Source organism: Acyrthosiphon pisum, chromosome A2 (assembly GCF_005508785.2).
Source record: "Acyrthosiphon pisum isolate AL4f chromosome A2, pea_aphid_22Mar2018_4r6ur, whole genome shotgun sequence".
Taxonomy (NCBI): Eukaryota; Metazoa; Arthropoda; class Insecta; order Hemiptera; family Aphididae; genus Acyrthosiphon; species Acyrthosiphon pisum.
In genome coordinates, this window is record NC_042495.1 from 96,306,150 (window position 1) to 96,319,124 (window position 12,975).

General features: G+C 26.8%; 1 protein-coding gene across 7 annotated transcripts in view; it reads right to left on the minus strand.

The window, feature by feature from the left end:
- The window catches only part of LOC100169531 (protein sickie), a 70,493-nt gene extending 61,087 nt beyond the window's left edge, over window positions 1–9,406 (minus strand). For all 7 annotated transcript variants that reach the window (XM_016800419.2, XM_016800420.2, XM_016800417.2 and 4 more), the window contains exons 1-3: window positions 9,291–9,406; window positions 8,485–8,615; window positions 4,703–4,820 (exon numbers count right to left, since the gene is read on the minus strand). In XM_016800419.2, coding sequence (XP_016655908.1) covers window positions 4,703–4,820; window positions 8,485–8,580 — 214 coding nt within the window. In that variant the 5' untranslated portion in view covers window positions 8,581–8,615; window positions 9,291–9,406. The remainder of the gene's footprint in view (window positions 1–4,702; window positions 4,821–8,484; window positions 8,616–9,290) is intronic.
- Window positions 9,407–12,975: the final 3,569 nt, after the last annotated feature.

The following is a 12,975-nucleotide window of genomic DNA, read 5'->3' on the forward strand; positions in this document are numbered from 1 at the left end:
GAAACGAAAAAAAATATATGACTTTAATGACTTTTCAGATGAAATTCAATATGCCAAAAAAGACAAAATCATTGTGAAACAAATGCAAATTGAGGACTTTTATTTATGGAAGGATAACAAATCTCAATTAAAAACATCAAAGAGTGCCAATAGAGTTTTATTAAAAAGACATTGTAGCGATTAGAGCTGAAAGAAGTAATTTTAATTTACTCTATAAAACAGACCTAAAAAAAAATTATTACCAAATATTAGATTTTCTTAATAAAAGATATTTAAAAAGACTGCCATGCCAGGACACAAAAATGAACCATGTGGTATTCCGATCACCAAGAATACAGATATCCTTGATCAATTAAAACAGGTTTTGCCAGAAAATCGAAAACCATTCTGGAAAACTTACCATCAACAAATAGCAATTGATCAGTTTCTAATAATTGTAAAAATATGTGATTATAATATTATTATTAACCTACTTATGGATCTCGATACAAGTCAGTATCTAGTCACTATCCTGTTATAACAATATTTTATATTTATATTAATCTACCTAACTTTCTATCTTGATACAAGTCAGTATCTAGTCACTATTTGATTAGTATTTTTATTGTTATTATTTTTATATTATATCCACTAACCTATGTTATAACAATATTTTATTAATCTACCTTTATATCTTGATACAAGTCAGTATCTAATCAGAAATTAAAGAAATTATGTTTTAAAATGTTTTATTACTAATTAGTGTTTTTATCTAATAAATTTACAAATCAATCTATAATATACTTTTATTAGGTATAATTATTATGATATGTTAGTATTATATTTCTTGTACTTGGGTAATTAATTAATTTCATAAATATAAATAATAGGCTTTTTTACTGGGAAAAGATTATTAACTTAATCAACTTTATATTTTAGTTTAACTTAATGTTTCAGTAGAAGGCTGCTGCAGAGTGCACATAATATAACAATTAAGAATCATAGGAATGGATTTACTGCATTTTGTAAATTTAATGTGGGTTAGGTATTTCCTAAGTAAAAATGCAGTAACTCCTGTAATATGTTTAAAAAAAGTAAAAAACATACAAAAAATGAATAAAGTACAAAAAAAATATATCAACAAATAACTTGAACATCTATTAAAAATCATTTATAGAAAAAAATCATTAAAAAATAATAACTTCTGAGTCAAAAATTAAAAAAACCTTTAAACACAATTTCCAACATTTCACTTTTTGGAGTTACTGCAATTCATAGATTGGTAGCATGTTTTTGTTTTTCTTCATTTATAGCCCCAGCTCGATTTTGCAGACCAATCATAATTTCCATTTTCGTATTTATTTCATCAGTTAAAGATGTTGATGATATTTCAGATATTTCAGCAGTGCTTCCAAGTATAATATTTTCATCAACTGGTAAGGGTATAACATTACTATTATTGCTATTATCATTCATGACAACATTAAATTTGGCAATGGCATGTATATATGTTTACAAATATTAAAATACAAAACATTATCTATGCATGAGCATTTAAATGTTTGGACACAGATATTACAAGAATCACAAAGTAGAATACAATTATTACAAATTACATTACATTTTTCTATTAAATATTTTACATCTGATTAAGTTTCAGAAATAACAATCCATTTATTTTGTTCCATTTCAGTAATCATATTTGATGAAATATTTACACTTTTATTATGACTAAATATAATTTTAAGTAATTTGGATGACTTTTTATGTTTAGTATTTTTGATAACCCTTTCAAAGAATTTGTCTCGAACTAGAAGCAATAGTGCATTTATTGATAAATCCAATCGTCTACATTGCTTACCTTCTAAATAACAATATTTTATATTTTTATGGAGGGCTTCTAAATACATGTTAGTGTTTATACCAACATATTTTCGATTAAAAAATGCCCATTTTTCAACCCTTAAAGAATATGTTGTAGCAAAATAATTACCAAATTCAACTGTGTCTAAATCATTTTTGAGGTCATTTAATATTTTTAGTAATTCAATATTAAATGCCTTTTCATCAGTTTCAAACGTTAGAGATTTTAATGTTTTAAAAACTATAGCTTTTTTTTCATGGCAATGTATTTTTGATAGGTTTTTGTTCCAATTTCTGAGTACATGCCATGTACATAAAAGTTGTTTTGAAACTGGACCCATAACGGAGCACCATGCATTGTAAAATGCTGGTTCATCGTCAGACATAAATACCTACATAAGATTTAATGATACCAACCAATTTTTTTACAGATTTGAAAAATAATGTTATGTAGCAATATCGGATTTATTGCTAAAATAAAATGCTACTGGAATTCCATTACCATATTCATCAACAACAAGTAACGTGTATAGCTGAAAACTGTAACTGTTCAAACCATGGGTACTATCAACACAAATTTTGTCATTTCCAAATTTAATCAGCATTTCAGCTTGGAAATCAGTCATAATGATGATACAAAAATCATCTTTTCCTAAATGTGTTGTCACGTCATCTTGCCCTTGGTGCTTAAAATATAAAACTGGATTATTACTACCTTTTGCTAACTGTTGGGTCCATAATTGAACACTCATAAAATCATTTTTATGTCTTTTTGTAAAACACTTGTTAATATTGTAGTCCCTTTTGATGTTGTGTATGTCTCGTTTTTCTATTAAATGTAAACGCTTCAATTGTATTTTTCCGTTTTCTTTAAAAAATAATTTTTACAAATCTAAAATGCTTTTTTGATAATATTTTTCAAATTCATTTACAAAATACCAAGGGGGGCTCTGCCCGCGTTAAATTTTTTGAGGGGGGCAATTGCCCCCTCTCGCCCCCCCCCCCATTTACGCCTATGGTTATGTTATTATAATAACATTATTTTTGTAACAATATTTGTGTTAATAATAATATCATTACACAATTGCTATCTGGGTATTAGTTCGAATTTTGAAAATATTTATCAAATTTGAAATTTTATTTTATAATTATATAATTTTTTAAATTTAAAATAATGTTCCACGTAAATAGGTTGTACATTTATACTGTATTCTCAATGAATTGTGTATTTTTAAATTTTAAATTACGATATTGTGTCTTTTAATAATTTATTAACTATTAAATAACTATTAAATAACTATTTTAATTATAATTAATATAATGAAATTTATTTAAAATAAACAAATATACAGTTTTACATTAATTGTACATTTGAATTATCTATCTTCTGTAAGCTAAGCTTGTGACGAAGATAGAGAGTTATAAATTGATACATATGCTTAAAAAAATACAATTTAAAATAAAATAAAATGAAATATAATATTATAATTTATAATGAAAATTATATTATCGTTTTATCAATGTCATCACATTTTGATAACTTCAAAAAAGGGGCTAAATGTAAGTAATATTATAATATACGGACACAAACATTTTTTTCCTGCGAGGATCCATTCGTGGTTGGGCCGGTCTATGAGTAAAAGGTCTATCGTCTATGGTAGCAGGGCAGTATGTGTGCAGTATGTTAGCTATTCTTTTCTATGTATGTGTGTAGCAGCTACTATGCACGCAGTTAGTGCAAATGTTGACATCCATTCTTTGGGCATATTTGATTTTTTTGAAATATATTGAAAAATAACATTTATCGAGTTCAAATTTGTTATATTAATCTTTAAGTGTCGTTGTCATAATATTATCGATTAGTACCACAGACAAATATAATACTATAAGCACAGAATAGATGAAATTTCATCTATTCTGTGCTATAAGCACGAACTACTACATGTAGTAGTTCGTGACTATAAGATATAATATTATCTTAGTCCAAATACACGACTCTCGTATACTTTCGTAACTAGATGGCTCTGCCGTATACGATTTAAAATACTCGGTCAATTCTGAAATCATAGAATGAATTAATAATATTATTATTTAATATTTATTATCAATGGGTCAACTACGTGGCATAATCCAAAAGGCGCAATTAAAGAAATATATAAATTATAAAATGTATTATTGTACCATACTAGATGACCCCGTGCACTTCGTTGTCCGTAAAAAATAACAACTTTTAATTTTTCGAAAAAAAACATGTACGAGTTTATGTATAAATCAATATAATGATCAACTTACTATAGAATCGGCAGAACTGCAAAAGTATACCTACGAAAGGCTATAAAGTTATAAATATTAACTATTAAGTACTTAAGTACTAAAAGTTATACATTTTAGACGGCTATAATAAGTTACAGAGTATAACATGATCTTTAATTTTAAATTATTTGTTAACTGAATCGTACATATTTTTTTTATACAGGGGTCCCGGGACCATAAATTATCGAGTAATTTTGTGCAATACAATAACTAATTATTCTCTACTCGTAAACTCCTCTATTTATCCAAAAAACAATTAAATATATGATATAAAATCAATAATTTTTGTTGACGTATTGTTTTTAGTCTGTTTTGGCGTTTATAGTATAATATTATAATATGCTATAATATATCATTCATTGAAATTATAACATAATATAGTTTTATACAAATAGTTATTGACACCACGATTAATATTTTTTTATCATAATATTATACGTTGTAGGACAATAGGGATAAACCTAAATATCATGATTAATTGCATTTGATTTTAGGTATAATAATAAATTATGTGTTCAATTAAATATTTAATATTCAATTGACTCACAAATTGTTTCGACGAGATCCGAAAGCAGAACACCGTCAGCCAAATCTAGTTGCAAATCTTTAATGTTTTTCTTTGATTTGGCTTTATCCAAGTAATGATTCGCCCAATCTGTATACACCTGAAACCAGTAAATAGTTTATCAACTACCCATTCCATTGTAAATTATGAAGTTCCTATACCGACACCATAAACAATAACAAAAAAGGTGGGTAAGTGGATGTCGCTCTGCTGTACAGTAGATTACAAGTGGGTCACTGTATAATGGATGGTATTAAATTTGAATTTAATGATATAATATCATTGTATAAGAAAAAAGAATTTCACTCGGCTAAACGACTATTGATATTTTGGTCAGCGTTTTTACACTCATTCCTTACTGACGAAAAAAAATTCAAAATGAACTCATCGTAAAGTTCAAACAATGTAGGAACGGCCGACTTACTTCCGTGTGACTCAACTATTACCTAATATTATTGTTTTCCAATATGATCAATGATCGTGCTAAAAGGGGCGTCGCCTGATTGCGGCCCAAAATAACCTTTTTACCTATCCCGATTGCGATCTGTACATAATAGGTATAAAATACTATTTTTAGTGGTTATTAAAACTAAATAAATACTAATTAAATAACTAATTGCATCCAATAGATATTTCGATATAAATATTTTTTAAAAATTTATACAAGTTTAAATTGAAAAAGGTGGGTAAGTGGATGTTACTCTGCTTGTAGTAGGTTACAAGTGGGTCACTGTATAAATGGATGGTATTAAATTTAAATTCAATGATATAATATCATTGTATAAGACATAATATTATATAGTCTATGATATTAAAAAAAATTGACCTATAATAGGTACCTATGATAAATTCCAAATTAATCATATCACAAGATATATTAGGTACTTATAACGCGTTATACATCAACAACAAACCGTGATACTATCATAGATATATAATAGTATACATTAGAAGTTTCAAGTATACCCAAGAATAATATTATACAATCACAACAAAATAACTAAAATAGTAATATTATTCTAGGTTTTTAATATGTAATTTCGTCCAAATTTGAACTTAAAATGACTATAAAAATAAACTGTGTAAATGTATTTTTTAGATTTTTTGGTAACAGAATTAATTACTTACGTGGAATCTTGTTTTAAATTTTCAAATCTTAGATACAAAATTTGAAAATTTTATACATTTTTAACTACAAAATAATTATTCAAATTTAAATTTGATACATTTTGTAAAAATTTGATCTTTAAATGCTTATAAAAAAAAAAATTGTGCCTATGTATTTTTAGTATTTTTCAACTGCTATTGTAACAATATATCAGGAGCCTTGTATTATATTTTTACACTTTTTGACCTAACATATAACATTCTATTGATATTTATAGAAAAAAAAACTAAAAAAAATGAAAACTGACAATGTCCGTAAACAGCTCAAAAAGAGTCAAATTATTTTCAAAATTTTATCGTGTATAGAAAATGCTAATATGAACATTCAGTGAAATTTTAAAGTATCTACAGTCATTCTTATTTTAATTACAACAAAATAAGAAAATTGTAACATGAGAAATCGAGTGAATATCAAATGTTGTAAAAATATAAATTTCAAACGCTCATAAAAATTTAATTTGACTTGCTTGTAGACATTTTTTTTTTTGAAAAAGGTAGGAAAACTTATGAGAAATCTTGTATTACATTTTCAAATCTTAGATCTAAAAGGAAAATTTTTCATGAATTTCTAACTCAAAATAATTTGCAAATTTTCGTCATTTTTACGTATTTTGTCAATATTTGAACTTTAGATGCTAATAAAAAAAAATTGTGACTACGGATTTTTAATTTTTTTCGTCTGCCTTTGAAACAATATAGTAGGAGCCATGTATTAAATTTTCAAGTATTTTTACTTGACAAATAAAGTTTTATTGACATTCATAGAAAAAAAAACTAATAAAATTGGAAACTGAAAATGTCCCAAAACAGTTCAAAACAAATCAAAATATTTTGAAAATTTTATCATGTTATATCAGGGTTATTTGTTTTAAAGTTACACCAAAAACCAAAATCGATTTTCTCGAAAACAGCTTTTGCGTAAAAATTCCCTTAATTTTCCTTAATTTTTCTTTTGTTTTTCATGGCGCTTTTGAAAACCATTGGAAATTTCAAATTTTTACCTCCCGAATGCACCAACTAGATTCACTTTCCCATCAAATAAGATACTCTTGAAGAAAATCGAAGCATTTTTACTGCCCCAAACCGTGATGACAGACACAAAAATAAAAAAACACACATCATTGTAAAATCAATACACTAATCGTTCCACTCAGAATCTAAAATGGTTATTTGGAGAATTTTTTTTATCACACAAATTAGTTGCAGTACCTAAACTCAAGCGAGACGAAACCACTAGTGGTTATACGGTATGTATGCATACGTACAATCATACAACACAATACATATTATTTTTTATATGGGATAATTATTTATAATAATTATATGGAAAATATATTTTTTCTGTAAAAATATTACATTTATTGTAATGCAGAGGTGTGCATCAGGTGTTGGCAATAAAAGATTTATTGCACAATTATTTTTATTGTACGCATAAGGGATATCTCAGCTTTTTAATTGGGTGAAAAGGATGCTTACTATATTTCAGCAAAAGCCTTAATTATGAAGACCATTTTAGTATTTTGGGTCATAAATAATGCAAGTTTTCACTGTAATTAATGTCTAAATGAGATCGTTAATCGCTACCCGGGAAACACTGCCGTTTTTAGACACTCTACCCGTAAATTCCACTGTATCCGACTAACAGTTTCAAAAGTAACGAACAGCATGTAATTAAAAGAAATTATAGAAACCGTAATAACAATAAATTATAATAATTAGAAGCTTGGCATAAAAATGCTAAAAATATGAAAAACAATAATATTTTATATCGGTTTAATCTATCATAATTAAAAAATTACAAATTAAATGTAAGCTTTGAAATTTTAAGCTGTGCGTTAATATTCAAATTTAATCGTGATTCCATTGCAGCTGACAGAATAAAATAACATGACTTTGATGTTAATAATAATGCTTGCGTGTAGGTTTAGTAACCAAAGATCGGCATCTCACGGCGTCTATTATAGGTCCGTAATTCAGTGAATCACAATTAATATACACATCATAATATTATAATAATACAAATTACAAGTTTTAGATTAATATCACCCAACATTCTGTAATTGTATTAAATATGTTATATGTAAATAAGTTACAACGTATCATAATTTATTCATAACAACTAAAATCTAAATAATTTAAATTTAAATATTTCTCAAATGTTTGTATTTAATATTGAGTTAATATATGAAGTTTCAGTCGATAACCGAATCATCATAGAAATAGTAAATTTAATACAAACATTAAATATACATGATAGTATACTCGTTATTATTTTCTATACAATGTTATAATATTTATACTTTATTTCTATAATGAAATTATAAGTGAAACTAGATACACTTAAATACATTTTATGATTATTCCAATCAAAAATAATTGTTTGATCATTTACCCCATGGTTCTGTTTGAATATTTCAAAATTATTTTATTCAATTCGTACGGTTGCATGAAATAATTTTCTCTTTTTCATAACCCCAATCATCTAAAATTATTTATGTAGGGACGTTTCTGTCATTAATTTTGTTGAAAATATTACCCTCCACAATAATTACTTTTATTTTTTTCATAAAAAAGGTTATTATTTTTTACAAAATTACCTTAATTATCTGAGCATACTGTTGCTGATGATTCTGCACAGAGCTATCATTTCGGACTCCCGTCCGGGATACCCTGATACATCCCGACATTGACATTGATGATATAAATTTTCTTTGACGAGCTCATTCAACTAAAAGCGATGAAAAGTAATATGAGTTATGTTACATAAAAAAAAATGTCAGTTTAAGTCAACAAAAATAAAAATTTAAAATATTTAGTAGGTCCCAATAATTTTCTCGGAAAAATAAAAAATGTCACTAAAAATAAACCTTTAGTATATTTAATCAAATTCACAAACTGATAATCAAAATCTGTTAAATTTATTTATAAATTTATAATATACCAAGATAATATTGTTTTTAGTTTTAATTTGAAATAATGAAAAACAAAAACAAAGTAAACTATAATTATTGAGTTATATATACTTCATCCAAGTTTGGATGTGTATTTAAATTATAAATTGATATATTGAAGAACCTATTGGCTTATGTGAAATTCAGTTATTTAATTAAATTTAATAAATAGTATCTTGTTCAAAGAATAATTTCATTAAAATCAAAGTATAACTTTTTTCGCTCATTTGCCAATTAAATAACATTTGTAATTATAAAGTCCTAAAAACAAATATTACGTTCGTTAAAGTTTAAGCGTGTAAAATTCTAAAAATAGATAAGTTTTGTGAATCGTCAAAATCGAAGGTACCTAGCCAGAGTGTATTAAAATGATATGGTTATGGTACTATCCAGCCATATTGCTTGTTTAAAAATATAACACGCAGAATGAGCATGTGTGTATGTGGCCTTACCGAAAAGTAATGTTTTTTATTTTAGTTTGTTTTTCATGGACGGTGTCCAAGTTATCTCCATTAGGTTGTTGGCCATTAGGTGACTGGAGTGAATATCCCTGTAACAAAATAAACAAACGTAAAATTAGTTGTATGGTTGTGAGTTGTGATTTAATAGTAAAGTTAAAATAATTTAGGATTGCAGACCACATTTATTAATTTTTAACGTTCGTATTTGTTTCTATATTTAATAAATACACTAATTGTATTGCACTACTGCAGTTAATCCTATGCGGTTTTGAAAACAACTATAGTTTTGCGCCGTATGGGTAGTAAGAACACTTAAAATAATACAATTTTTCGACACGGTTATCAGTAATCGACATTCGTAGAAAAATATACCAGATGGTATACGGTGCATATGCCTAGGTATTTGGCTATTACAACTGGATAATATCCATTACCCACCACTGGTTCCACTGCAGTTAACATTACAAAATTATACTTGTATAATTATTTTTATTTATCAGTATATTTGAGTTCATTCGAATTTCCGTTAGAAAAAAACGTATCACCTTTCTTCTATAGTTTAAGTATTTGAAACCTGTTGTAAAATTTGATAGGAGGTTTTTTTATTCACACAATGTATTGGGCTGCTTATACAATACACTACCTTTTAGTCTCATAGTATGATAATTTATAGTAATAAATTATTAATATTCACAAATCTAAATAATAGAAATAAAATCCAATTTTAAGAGTTTGAAACCATATTAGGGATTTCTACTTATAACGACCACCATTTGGATTAATATAAAATTCAACTTCTACAGTCGTCATATGACCATACATGCAAATATTATAGATCACACAGGTATTTCTAATACATTATCCTTTCTGTATAGGTAACAATAGCATCATCACTCGTGAAGTCGTGAACACTACACAGCATTGTGGCAAACTAAGACTCACAGTGAGCAGTAAGCGTTTATTTCCTTTTTATACTTTTATAGCAAAGGGATATCCGGAGATTTAATATATATATATGTAGCACAGCACATACAGGAGATAACACTTAACAAAATATATATATATATTGTAAACGTTAAATTAATCGTTTCTTTCTATTGCATATATATTGTGATCCCCTCTACAAATTTAAAGTTCCCCAAGCTTATACGCACACCGTATATATATATATATATATAGCGTATTCTTACGCATATGTATATACTCGTATAATGTTACCCATATAGACATATTGATATATTTACGATTACCACTTTGACTTGCAACTAATGTTCCCGGTCGTCTTTTATCTAAGACATTTTACTTGTTTTCGTATAAGATTTTTATAGTAATGCACTAGGCATATTTAATAATGTAAGATAACGATTATTTTTCAAACACGTTGATATATTTTACTATTATATAATATTAAAATATTTTAATAAAACACATTTAGGCCATTTATGTAGCAGTATATATTGAAGTACACATGAAATAATTAATCATTATAAATGTTATTATTCTGGGGTTTTAGTGGTTTTACGATAATGTTTTTCTTTTCTTTATATTGTATAATGCGTGGATTCTTTTCTTTGGCAATAAAAAAGCTCCAAAAGCATTTTTATATATTTGAAATGGCGAAATCTTATCCTGAGTTGGTACTTTGTAGAGGTCATTTTTAGTTGTAGTTTCTCTATAAGTGCGCCAGGAAAAACTACAGACGGACTACATCTGCGAAAAATGTTGGTAATAAAATTTCAGTAACCGTGGTTTTAACCGAGTTCCGCTCAAAACCATTTGTAGCTCACGGACGAAATGATTTATCGTTGTTTTCTAATTTCTATAGTAATAAGTAGGGAACGGATTTATATGTAATACAAATACAAAAATATGTACATATATATGGAAGTATAATTTATAAAATATGTGCTAAAAACATCCAAATATGTGGGAAAAAAATTTAATTAAATTTAAAATAAAAATACTATAAAAATTATTAAAATTATTAAATTATCAAAATGATTTGTTGCATTGAATTATAACAATTTCTTTTAAATTTTCGAATGTTAAATGTCGCCTATTAGGTCTCAAAATATTTTTAAAACGGCTAAATGATCGTCCCACATCAACCGATGTAATTGGAGCATATTTGAAGCGCATAATATCAGAAGGCAATAGTTCCAAATTTTTAGAAGTGTGTCTGCCACTCATTATGTCATTGATTGTTTTAAAATCAATATAGCCTGGATTTTTGTCTGTAACTGCATGAATTTTCTTTTTTACAATATCTCCTATTGGTCCGCTTACGAGTTTTAATTTTTCAATCGCTGATTCAACAATTTGCATACTATCATTTAAGGACGTATTTTTTGTTTCTAATTTTGTAATTGTATGTGCAATAAAACTAAAATTCACTGAGATGAAAATTAAATTATTTTTCAATGTTTCATTTTGTATAATATTTTGGGCTTTTCCAATAGCGATAGAAGTTTCTGGATCTAATTTTGAAATGATTTCTTGTATTTTCGAAAAGTGTTCACAATAATATTGAGCAGCTAGCAACTATGTGCCCCACCTGGTAATTATGGGCTCGGGTGGTAGAGAAAGATCAGGGTATAATTCTTTAAAAATTGTGGTACGACTAGGAGCTTTCAAAAATTTTTTTTTACATTAGCTATGAGAGAATCGACGATAGGGTATTTTGCTCTGATTGTCTCTACCACACGATGAAAACCATGCGCTAAACATGTAAGATGTATTAGTTTTGGATAAAAAATATTTAATGCTTTCCTTGCCTTCACCAAATAAGGAGCTGCATCACTAACGAACAAAAGTACATTTTCGTGTTTTACTCATAGAGTCATTAAACAGTTTTGCTATTGTCTGATGATTTGATTTTTCAAGTTTTTCACATTTAAGTAGTATTGAATTAGTAGGCATCGCATAATTTGCCTATAACTACATTACTATAGAGCAAGAAATTTCATGCACTAAAAAATCATCAAATATGCCCTTAAAAAAATTAATTTTATTATTATTCTATATAAGTTCTAACTAGATTTATATTATTATTTATTAAATTGATTTGGAATCTGTTTTGAATGTTGGATCCCATTCTTCTTAATTATTATTCTGCACCTAATAAAACAAAAAAGGTATTTTAAAATAATTGATGAATTATTCTTAAATATTTACCTTACCTAAATTAGAATTACACTGAATTATTAACATTTCTAAATTTCTTTGATATTTTCAAATAGTAGAGAACATCTTTTATCTGTCAACAGGTCCTTATATTGCGAAAAACTTCGTTCGACGTCCACTGACGTGATCGGTGCATATTGAAGTAAACCATTTCACTAGCATTCAAATCTCCTAATTCATCAATGTTTTCCTCAGTGCCATTTAATATATTTGAAATTATACGAAGCGTATTGAAACCTTTGTTTTTAGATTCTGAGTGGAACGATGAATGTATTGATTTTACAATGATGTGTGTTTTTTTTTTTTTTTTTTTGTGTCTGTGTACACGATAAGTCGAAATAATGCTTCGATTTTCAACTTCAGTATCTTGTTCGATTGGAAAGTGAATATCGTTGGTGCATTGGGGAGGTCAAAATTTAAAATTCCCAGTAATTTTCAAAAGCACCAAGAAAAACAAAAGAAAAATTAAGGAAAAACGGGAATTTTACGCAAA